General features: G+C 38.9%; 2 protein-coding genes across 2 annotated transcripts; one reads left to right on the top strand and one right to left on the bottom strand.

Moving 5' to 3' along the window:
• Positions 1–222: 222 nt before the first annotated feature.
• On the bottom strand, positions 223–4,668 carry LOC132293871 (translocase of chloroplast 120, chloroplastic-like). Its single transcript, XM_059791519.1, has 2 exons — positions 4,510–4,668; positions 223–4,178 (listed from the first exon to the last, which is right to left on the bottom strand). Exon 2 carries the CDS (start codon positions 4,137–4,139, stop codon positions 468–470), a length of 3,672 nt encoding a protein of 1,223 aa, XP_059647502.1. The 5' UTR covers positions 4,140–4,178; positions 4,510–4,668; the 3' UTR covers positions 223–467.
• Positions 4,669–6,590: 1,922 nt separating this feature from the next.
• On the top strand, positions 6,591–10,748 carry LOC132293868 (pentatricopeptide repeat-containing protein At2g21090). Its single transcript, XM_059791513.1, has 2 exons — positions 6,591–10,257; positions 10,366–10,748. The coding sequence occupies exon 1, from the start codon at positions 6,843–6,845 to the stop codon at positions 8,682–8,684; it is 1,842 nt and encodes a 613-aa protein (XP_059647496.1). The 5' UTR covers positions 6,591–6,842; the 3' UTR covers positions 8,685–10,257; positions 10,366–10,748.
• Positions 10,749–12,180: the final 1,432 nt, after the last annotated feature.

Genomic DNA, 12,180 nt, shown 5'->3' with positions numbered 1-12,180 from the left:
AATTCTTATAATTGCATACAAAAAGAGATTTCAACAGAATGTTTTTTAAGGCGCTCAATCATGTGCTAAGCAAATGTAATCAAGGACAGATCAGAGCCTACTGAGCAACAAGGTGATCATAAAACCAGAAAAGGGTGTCAGAAAACAGGACAAGTTAACACTCTCGACTTATAAACAAATTTCCGCACCCATGGATAATAAGTAACTTGGACAAATTAATAATTTAAACAAGAAGCAAAACTTGGTCCATATTAAGCTTGAAGGGAACAAAAGTCACCAAATGCAAATATCTAGCAAGGATACTACAATCACTATAATCAAAGAAAGGCGTAGACGGCTTTGTAAAGAAATCAGCAGCATCGTTGACTCACATTTGACGCAGACAATAAAGAGATGGCCACATTTTAGAAGTCTAAAAAGTGGTTTCCTACTACCGCATGGCTGGTGCAGCATGTATAACCTAAATTTCATCGTTGTCCAAACTGCAACTCTTGAGGATAACCAAGTACCTTTCTGAGTAGAGGAATGAGGCCTATTAAAGCTATTTGAAGTTGTTCTGAGCTATTCAAGCGAATACTGACTTGTCCTGTACCCCTGTTATTAACATTGATTCGGCCAATCAAATTTGTAAAGCGTCCAACAGGAATCTGAGACTGAATATTCCATCCAATAGCAAGATCCCCATGCCAATCCATGATAGAGAGCCCAAAAGTCGACAGTGAACGGCCCAGAGGATGGTCTCTGTCTCTCAAAGTGGCCTCCAAACTGCCACCATAAGCAACGTCACCGCGACCAGCAACAGCACCCCCAGACATAACCACATGGAGTCGTTTCTTAACAATTAATTTGTCCTCAACTTTCACCCCAGCCGTTAGGGCATCACCCAAGACAGTTGCTGAAATACCAGCTGTAGCCTTATTTTGCCTATAATTACTAAACCTTGTCTCGCTGCGTACAGTGTAAGCAATGTCTTTCCCAACAGTCTGCATATCAATACCTAAAGAAGTTGCTTTCCCTTTCCCGTGCTTCACTGAACTGGCTAATTCCATATGGAGATTGGCGTCCTTCTTATCCTTTGTAACCTGGCCAGAAAAAGATACAGGTATCTTGTCTTTAACCACAAACAATCTTTCCACACTTATGCCGTCATAACCAACGTCATGATCCCAGCCATGAGGTTCTAGATCAGGCCTCACAAGCCACTGGTTGGAAGAATCAAGATACCGATACCTGTGAGTAGGATTCTCAGAATCAAAAGAAGCAGGTAGGGGCAAATCTGGCATGGGAACTGGCACAGATGATGCAGCTCCGCTTTCTTCTTCTACATTCTCTCTGTAGTCACTTGGCAAATCCTTAACTGCAGCCGCCATTTCCTTCATCATCTTCCTCCGCTTTTTCTCTTCTTTCAACTGCTTCTTCATAAAAAGTTTTTCCCTATATTCCAGTTCATCATAATATGCCTTCCTCTGCGCTTTATTGAGCTTTGCTAGCTGGGCCTTGGTCAACCGTTTAAATGGTGGCAGTTCATCATATTCAGATTCAGTATCTGAATCTGATGACTCATCCAAATCATCATCTAAATTGTCATCATCAGCAAACTGCTCCTCTGGCAGTTTCAGCTGTGGTCTTGATTGGAGAAGGGAGGAAAGGAGGAAAGGTAAAGGCGGTGCTCTAGTTCGAGTGGCAAAAGGCTTTCCAGGTGGACTATCTTGCAACTTTAGAAGGGTATTTGCTTCAGCCAAAATCTTTGATGCAAAGGATAACAATAACAAGTGAGGCTTCCAAACCTGACCATTGGGCAACACTCTCTGTCCAGCCCTGTTTGTCCTGCATGCTGAGTGGTTCTCCACTAAAGAAACGGGATTCATGAGCCGCATATCCCCAGCTGCCTGACGAATTGCTTGCTGGACGACATGAGACCGTTGAGTGACAAACATATCATAACTAGTAGCAGTACCATTTGGGCCTTCGGGTGGAGCAGATGCAGCATGAGTCAGAACCACAATGGCATTAAACCATATTGACGGTCCAAATATATCGGTGATTGTACGCAATAGAGGCATGTCACAAAAATCCCTGCTCTGCATGTCCAACCTATCAAGATACAAGACAATATCCGGGGGTGTTTTCTTGATAAACCGCTTAACTGAGTGGAGGATTTTCTCATTCTGACGCTGGTCTGACCAAGAAGGTAGAAGGCCTGGTGTGTCAATGACCCGTACCTTAATTCCCTGCACAGTTCCCACAACATCCTGAACCTTCTTCGTACCTGACTGAAAAGCATCGGTTCCAAACTTAACTTCATCAAATATTGAGTTGATAGTTGCACTTTTACCAACTCCTGTTTTTCCAAGAACCATGATTGTGCAAGAGAAATCAAGAGGTTCCTGTCCAGCAGCCTCCAGCTGCTCTGCCATCGCACTTGCACGGTCAAAGCTAAAGGCAGCAACACGACCACCAGTTCTCCCTCGCAGCTGTTCAGCTAATCCTAGTCTGTACAAGACTTGAGCTACAACAACATTATGGGGAGTTTGCCCAAGCCTATGAGCAAGACGCAAAAATTTCACACGGATCATCTGGAGTTTCTCACGGGTTTCATCATTTTCCTCGGTCTCACCATTCGTAGGGTCTTCAATGAGTTGGTTTTGCATCTGGGTTGCTGTTCCATTCACCCGATTCTGCTGCACTACTCGAGGAGCAGGTTCCAACAGCGGAGCAGCACGCCCAAGGCCAGCAGGACGAGCAGGAACAGGAGCAGGATTTGTAGACTTCCCAGACGATGAAGATATGTCTGCTGCAGACTTGATCTCCTGGTCTCTGTTACCCTGAATACTTTGCTTCACCTCCTCATCTTTTTGTCTTTTCTGTTCAGAATCCTTGGACACAGCATTGGAAACTTCAACTGTTTCATCAGCATGCTGAGATTGAGAACCCTCACAATTTTCTGCTCCTGAATCAGATACGCTAGGCTGAATCTTCACACTGTTATCAGCCACAGAATCTTCTAAAGAAGGCAAGCTCTTAGTATCCACAGTTATTGTCCTTTCCTCCACAGAAGCACATAGGTTATCTTCTGGTTTATGACTTTCTACATGATGCACTGAATTAATAGAGGCTGAATTATCTTTCTTTTTGCTAATGGCGTCATCTTGACTTTCCATATCCAAATTGGATGAAGTGTCCTTCAGTTCTTCAAAAGTAAGATCCAGATGCCCTTGACCAAGGCTAGCTGAAGCTCCTTCTTTTGGTTCCTCATAGCTGTCATCCTTCAAAACCATATCGAAGTGAATTAAATTATCTTTTGGCTCCTCAACCTTATCACCCTGCTGCTTAGAATAAAGGCCAGCAGAAGTGTCTTCCAGTTCCTCACTCTTGTCATCTTGATGCACAATATCCAAGTTACTCAAAGTTTCTTTCACTTCCTCAGATTGATGCAAAAGCTCACCATTGGATTCAACCTTTTGATGAGAATTACAGTTAACTGCACCCACCTCGTTGGCATCTCCATTCTCTGGTACTGCATGAACATATGCTACCTCATCATTTGTATCTCTGCTTTCTGAGTTGTCATGAACCAATCCTCTCTTCAAATTCTCATTAACTGAAATACCCTTTTCAGATTTCTCAAGAACTTCACCAGAACTTTCATCTACCAAATCACCATCTTGTGAAATTTCTGTATCATCGATACCACCAACATCAGCTACATCATTCCCCCCGTTTTCTTCATTACCCACCAATTCATCATTCCTTAAACCATTCAATTCATCCCTTACAACTTTCTCTATGGCAATTTGCTCATCAATCACCTTCACCGTTGCAGTCTCACTGGGAATCCCTATTGCCTCTTCAAAATTCTCAACTTCAACCTCATTTGACCTCTCGTCAACCCCCAAAGAGCTAGCCGGATTCTCAACCTTCTCACCATTCCCATCTTCATTTAAAATAACATCCTTCGAATCAACTCTTGGCATCTCTGTCTCCATTGCCATCGCAAAAACTTCTTCCCCTTCTGAATCCTTCATATCATCGGACGCACATGCAGTCCTTTCCTCTACTCTCGACTCCAAAACCTCGTCTATCACATCTCTCTTCTCCCCCAAATAAGACCCATCAACATTTCCAACCCCGTTTTCCATCAAAATCCCCAAACAGATCTTCAAAACCCTAACGCTTCACTGAAACTCAAAAAAAAAAACTCTAATCATTCCCAAATTGATTGTCAATAAAGAATCACCATGCCCATTAGAAACACGCAATAGAATACTCAAAAAAACAGATCAAAACAAAAACCCTAATATCAAAATATACATGCATTTATCGATACAATCATGTACAATAAAATCGGCAGATCGTCATGCACATACATCAACAAGCTAAATAATACCAGTACAAAGAAATCAGATCTAGATTGTGTTAGGATTTCGAATTAGGGTTTTGCAGAAACTAAAGTGATGTGATAAATATGAAAGAAATAAATAACTGTAAATAACAGAAGAGAAAGCTTACCTTTTTTCTTGGGGTAGGTGAGAGAAAGCTTATCTTGTCATATGAGATATAGTGAGAGAGTGTGAGAGAGATAAAGAGATTACTTGTTCGCAGTAGGAGGAGGAAAAGGATCTTCTCAATCTAATCTCTGTATATGCTTTTGGTTCTATAGGTATGTAATTTACCAGCTAACCCAGTAGATGAATTGCGGATAAGAGATTGATCCGACGGCTGAGAAAGGCATGTGGAGTTGGGATTGTAGGGTGTGGGAGGGTGCACCAGTTTCATCGTGAAAAACGCCAATCATGTGACGTCGATGTAAAAAGGAAAATGGAAAAAGTTGCCTGTTTAAATGTAACAGGTGGATATTCATAGGGCGTCACGTGTAAGTATTGTTGGACAATTCTGAACCGTTTAATTGTTGATTATCAAGTTGTGATTATTAAATGGGCTATCGATTAGGTTGGCCCACAGTGAGGCCCAGGTGGGTCAAGGGACGAGGATCGCGTTGGATGGTTAAGTCCAAGCACATTGTCTCTTTTTTTCCCACCAGATAGCCTATGTATTTATATTGATTGAGTGCAGAAAATATTGTGGAAAGGACAAAAAGTTTAGTGTAAACTGTTATAGGTAATAAGTTGGAAGAACTGAACATATTTAACTCAAAATTAATGCCTAATTCTTTACCAAATGTTAGTACATGTTAATTTGAGACGTATTGCAAAAACATTATAGAATAAAGATTCAAGGATAAGCCATTCTAATGAAATAAACCAATTGGCTAAAGTTAACAAGGATGTGTGGAATTGATTTGATTAAGTTTAGAAATAGGAATAAGCGTTTGTAACTCCTCATCAAGCATTTGTATTTGCATTCAAATTAGGTCAAAAGAAAGGTGAAAGAGACGAGACCGAATCTTATTCTTAATCACATAAGCAATCTCCACAATCATACCAAGTTTTACGATTCCAATTAACAGAATCCCTCAATAAACAAGTACGACAATGACTACTTTACATATACATAACATTTACAAATAACTAAGACTAAACGGAGTGTATCCTAAACCACGATTGAAGCCAACTATTTTTGCCACATCAATACATGTAGGTTTGAACGAAGTGAGTAAGGTAAAGAACACTCGAGTGTTGTAACGAATAAGCGTCTCATATCGGTCACATCAAGTATGGGTAAACTTAGAAGGTCACATCAAGTATGGGTAAACTTAGAAGGTCAAAAGAATAGCACATTACATGCAACAATAACTTCTACACGTATAATATCTTATCGTGTCATTTGCGCGACGCACATTCAACTGCGAACTTAATTTTTTAAACACTAAAAATAAAACTCTTTACGAGTAGATCAAGATCTTATGTCAACACACCTGTTTTTCAAAAGTTTATCCATCCTTGCACTATCTATACTATCAATTTGAGTGAAATATAGGCTTGCACTTCAATGCACTCATATGCTTGTTTTCATAGTGTAACTTGTAACCTTGGAATTATATTTCTCAGCTTTTACATGTTTTCAAAGTGTAACTTATTCACTCATGTTTATACTTTAAAGCTTGTAACTAGGTTTCCATACATTGTACTATCCAAGAGTTTGTAACAGGTTCTCATTGTAGTGCTTCGAGTTAATAAAGAGGATGCTGCATTCTTCTTAACAAGTTGTATTGCTCTTTGTTTGTGATTTGTATCCATAACTCTCATCCAACTCATGATTAATAGTCATTTTGTAAGAATGAATTTAGACGAAGTCATTCTTGCCCTCCTCAATTCCAAGTGTACTTAGGGTGCCAACAATCCTAAAATGAACTAGAAAGTATTTGTTTGGCTTCTCCTTTCACCACATTTCACCCTAGTGTTGTAACGTATAAAATTAAAAGTGCCTACTTTAAATTGAATAATAATTTGACAAGTGCAATTAATTTATGTGATCGGGTAAAAAAAAAACTGATTTTATGTGACGTGTGTGATTAATATATTGACATGATAATATGGTCAACTTTATACAATTTTACAGTAACTCTCACTGCTGGTATCCTTTTTACTGGTACTTGCGAAAACATTCTGATGTTCCATTATTTACCCTTCTTTCTGCGTATTCCGGTTCCCAAACGCAAGAAAGGTGTTTAGAACGAATTTTTTTTTTTTCCTTCATTTTGGTGGAGCATAAACAATATGTTGTGATCCTGTTTTAGGATATGAACCGGTCTACCAAACTAACGGTAGATTCACATCGCCTTCCACCGCAGCTGCCGAGGCTCGCCGGAGCGAACCGCCCAACACTTGGCTACACAAAAGCAATGTAAATGAATAGACATCCTCACATGCTGTCCTTATGCAATGCCCTCTATCTCTTCACCAACTCGCATCCTCACGAGACCATTCCGGACCAAACCCATTAACAAGTCCAATCGTCCCTGTGTTGTTCAATCATTCTTCAATCTCTGCTCCCAAGGCCATCTTGCTCAAGCCATAGAATCTCTTGACTTGTTAGCACGCAAAGGCATACGCTTAGACTCTCAAACTCTCGCATTCCTATTGCAACAGTGTGCAGACTCTAAGTCGCTTAAAGAAGGCAAATGGGTTCACCTTCATTTGAAGCTCACGGGTCGCAAACACCCCAACACCTTGTTGTCGAACTACTTGATAAATATGTATGGCAAATGTGGTGATCACGTAGAAGCACGTAGAGTGTTCGATAATATGTCTGTAAGAAATTTGTATTCTTGGAACAATATGCTTTCTGGGTATGCTAAGTTAGGAATGCTAAAACCAGCTCGGAGGTTGTTTGATGAAATGCTTGAAAAGGACGTTGTGTCATGGAATACCATGATAATTGCATATGCGCGGAGTGGGCACTGTGACGAGGCTTTGAGATTTTTTACTGACCTTCGGAAATCTTCAATTGTGTTTAACGAGTTCAGTTTTGCTGGGATTTTGACAGTTTGTGTGAAATTGAGGGAATTGGGACTTAACAGGCAGGTGCATTGTCAGGTTTTGGTTGCTGGGTTTTTGTCGAATGTGGTTCTTTCAAGTTCTGTCATTGATGCTTATGCTAAATGCGGGGAGATGGGTGATGCAAGGAGATTGTTCAATGAGATGCCCACAAGGGATGTCCTTGCTTGGACCACCTTGGTTTCAGGGTATGCCAAGTGGGGGGATATGAAATCTGCCAGTGAATTGTTTGATGTGATGCCAGAGAAGAATTCCGTCTCGTGGACTGCTTTGATTGCGGGGTATGCTCAAAATGGCATGGGACACAAGGCACTTGAATTGTTCATGGAGATGATGTTTTGTCGCATAAGACCAGATCAATTCACATTTAGTAGCTGCCTTTGTGCTTGTGCTAGTATGGCATCACTCAAACATGGCAAGCAAATTCATGCCTGTCTCATTCGAACTGGTTCCAAACCAAATACAATAGTTGTTAGCTCTCTTATTGACATGTACTCAAAGTGTGGATGTCTGGGAGTTGGGCGGCAGGTTTTTGAAATAATGGGTAATAAGCAAGATTATGTGTTGTGGAACACAATGTTGTCTGCCTTAGCACAGCATGGTTGTGGTGAAGAGGCAGTACGGTTGTTTGAAGACATGGTGAGATTAGGTGTGAAGCCAGATAGGATCACCTTTGTTGTCATTCTCAGTGCATGTAGTCATTCAGGCCTTGTACAGGAGGGGATTCATTCTTTTGAGTCCATGACTTCTGATCATGGCATTCTTCCTGACCAAGAACATTATGCATGCTTGATTGATCTTTTGGGTCGAGCTGGACGTTTTGACGAAGTGATGAACCAGCTCGAGAAGATGCCTTGTAAACCCAATGGTCAGGTTTGGAATGCCTTGCTTGGTGTTTGTAGGATTCACGGGAAAATGGAGTTGGGAAGAAAAGCAGCTGAACACCTTATTGAATTGGAGCCTCAATCCTCTGCAGCCTATGTATTACTTTCAACTATATATGCCGTGCTTGGGAGGTGGGAGTCCGTAGAGAAGGTGAGACAACTTATGAACGAGAGAAATGTGAGAAAAGAACGAGCAATTAGTTGGGTAGAAATTGAAAATAAGTTGCATGCTTTTACTGTATCAGATAGGTTGCACCCTTTAAAAGAAGAAATTTTCTCAGTTTTGGAACAGTTAGCTGGCCAGATGGAAGATGATTCCTCATTACTTGATGCTGGTGGGTAAGACTTTGCCGTTTTATCTTTGCATGGTGGGTGTTAAAAAGGACCTGAAATAGTCAAACCTCTATTATTTTCCATAACTTGTAACATGTACCTTTAGTTGTCAAAGAGGGCAGGCCTTTGGACGCTAAAGATCGTTGTGTGTTGATTCTATAGAATAGAATTGAATCTTCACAACGATATACTTGAGTCACACCCCCCCACCCTCCAGTTGAGCGGGCGAAATATCTAGGAAGGAGGCCCCTGAGAATGTTTTGTTCCTTCTGTGTCATAGTTCTGTTTCTTTCTTCTTCTTCTTTTTTTCAATAAAATTGGAAAAGAGGTTATCTATTTCACTTTGTCATCAAATCGATTACATTTGAATATCATCTTATGAAATGCATCTGTTTGTAGATATAGGAATAGTTCTCTCTTTGAAATGGATTTGCAAATAATCCGCAAGTTGTTAAAGAACAATAATAATATCAAACACAAAACTCCTAGAGGAAGAAATTGTCATCTCCTTAGCACAATGCACAATTACTTGATAATATGTATGCAGTTGACTTACTTGTTCTGTTAATTATTCTAATTGATGAAGTCTGAATTCTGAAAACCTTATTAAAGTGCTTTATTTTTATTTTACAAATTGCTGATATTTTGTTGAGTGTGAACAGTTGCATCTGGTTCTTTTAGGTGTTTGTATTATCATAATTCATCTAGATAAATGTAGTAAACTGGGCCTCCCTATAAGTTAGTGCTGCTTTTGCACTTTACATAAGATTGGTTATACCTTATGTTTCCTACAACAGTAGTAAATTTTTTAATATTCATTCATTGGATTTTGAAGCCAATATGATCATTTGTGAAACTTGTAGGGATATCTATGCAATGAAATGGGCTAAGAAAAACAAGTCGAATGAGAAGAATATTGAGCAAATTATATTGTTTAAAATTTACAGTACAAGCACTGCCAACATGAGGGTTCTGTCATGGTTTCTCAGAGGCTTGGTATTCTTATTTTTCTCAGTGGTTTCGAATACTTGGAGCAGTCATGTCTAGCAGATTATACGCCAGTTTTTCAGCTGTCATGTGTAGCAGATTCAGTGTCTGTATTTCAATGTTCAGTTTTCATGATAAGAAATAGAGAGCTCATTTATTCAGTGAATTACAATTTGAACAAAAAGATGGAATCTCTCTCTCTCTCTCTCTCTCTCCACCGCTCATAATTTTTATGCTGGAAAATTTACAGCTAATATCATGTGTCATGTGCCTCAATTTCATTGTTCATATCTATTTATTCTTTTGTTAAACCTGGGCAAAAATATGAATTGACAACCTGTAACAATGTTTCTGTTTAACCTTACTATTCTCTAGTTCTATAGTCTTTTTCAGATGGAGCAGCTAAAGTAGCATCTTTGAGAATTGCTGAACTTAATTCGACAGGTCATCAACAACATGGTAAAAGGGTGCTCAATTTTTTCTAGCATAAATGGTCATTTAATGAGAATTTCTCATTATCTTTGCTGGGGCCTTTTGCTGTTCATGTGGCCTTCCACTGTACTTACCTGGGCTACAGCTTGGGTATTTACCTTCTGGTTCGTGGTCCCTTCCACACACTTGGCTAATTGTTAATGCCTTCATCTGTTTGAAAGCATCTGATAGAAATTTAGTTCTAATCGTCTAACTGCTCAATTACTTACCAGGAAGGGTAGTACTTGCGGATGATGGATGTTGTCTTCATCAATTGCGAAGTCCTCTACAACTAGGGAAATGTTTTAAACTAAGGCATCACTGGTAAGGTTCTTACAGTTGGAAAATAATTACTTTAAGTTGTGCTATAATCAATTTAGCTTGTCTATTCCTTCAACAATTGATTTGATCTGGTAGGCCTTGATCCATGCTACCAAACCATTAGACTATCCCCATATCTGTTATTGGCTTATAAAAGTTGTAAGGCTATGATTGATGGAATATCCTTCCAATTGTGGGCATGCTCTGAGCTTTGACACTGAGGTGGTTGAGCCAACATGAAAAGACCATAACACTTATTGGGGAAATAAACAAAAAAAAAAAAAAAAATTAAAAACCCATTGAACACTTCTTTGGTGATAGGTGTACAACCGACTTCCATATGCAGAATGCGGATACTTGTTCTTATCAATTAAGTTTGGACGTGTTATTCAAGAGTTTTATTTTATTTTACAACTTTGTGAAGTTTGATGGAGTTTGAGTTGTTGCATCTGCTATTTCTAGGCATTTGCATTATTGTAATTCATCTAGGTGGGTGTAGTATGCTTAGCTTTCTATTACTTGGTGGTGTTTTTTCTCCTTTCATGAGTTTCTTTTTGTTTCCCAATCAAAGCAAAAAATAAATAAATAAAAGAAAAAATTGTATTGAATGGATTCAGGAGGATATATAATAATTTGTGAAATTTTTTAGGCATATCTATGCAAAGAAATGAGCTAAAGAAGCATAAGACAAAGGATAAGAGATATTCAACAAATTACAAAGTTTAAAAATTTTGAGTACAAGCGCTACTTTTAACTACTATCTACTCTAAAAGCTTAAGCTTTAAGAGAGGGTGTAACTTTAATATTTAAATCCTTCATCATGCCTCCTCATGTGTGACCCTCTTTTGGTCCAACATGTGTTTCAATTTTTAATTATCAGGGTAACGGTGAGGTTTGAATACATGATCTTGTTTTCTCTTATACCAAGTTAAAATTGAAAAGAGAAATAGAACATGAAGAACACAAGGATACAAGTGGTTCGGTCACTACGGGCCTACATTCATGGTACACAAAGCCCAAAGGGCTATATCACTTTCATTATATTCTCTCTCTTAATTTTTGAATATAATGATTGCCTTTATTTATAGGTGAAAGAATACAAACATGTGATAAATATGATATAGGAAAGATTCTTAAAATTATTCCCATGATTCGCTCATATCAATATATTTAAGGAGTAAATTAAGAGCTTTAATAACTCCTATAGTGATATTCTCTAACACCCTCTCTCAAGTTGGTACACAAAAATTTTAACTCAAGTGTCCAACTTGAAACTAAATACAAAGTTGTCGAGAGTCCGAGACGAGTTGATCCGAAGATCCGAGACAAGTAGAGTATGAAGGTTATGATAAATCTGTTTTGATACCATATTAACTACCATCTACTGCTTAAGCTTTTAGAGAGGGTGTAACTATAATATTTAAATCCTTCAATAGATACCATTTTTTTTTGTTTCCTAGTTTCAATAGCTACCAATTCATTGTTGCTATCAGTAAAAGGAGCTTCAAATGGTGGCCAATAATCTGTCTTGGCTTCTCAGAGGATTGGTAGTCTCATTGTTTCAGTGCTTTTGAGTTTTGAATACCTAGCTCTTTCATGTCTTATGTCAGTTTTTTATTATTCAAATTTCATGTGTAGGCGACAAGGAACTTAATTTTTCATTATATTACAGTTTCAACAATATTGTGGGGTGCCTCTCTCCCTCAAGCACCGCCCACACATCAGCT

This window comes from Cornus florida, unplaced genomic scaffold, assembly GCF_030987335.1.
Source record: "Cornus florida cultivar Cherokee Brave unplaced genomic scaffold, ASM3098733v1 CherokeeBrave_3.0.0_Hap2_Chr02, whole genome shotgun sequence".
Classification (NCBI taxonomy): Eukaryota; Viridiplantae; Streptophyta; class Magnoliopsida; order Cornales; family Cornaceae; genus Cornus; species Cornus florida.
This window is presented reverse-complemented; position numbering and strand designations above follow the sequence as displayed.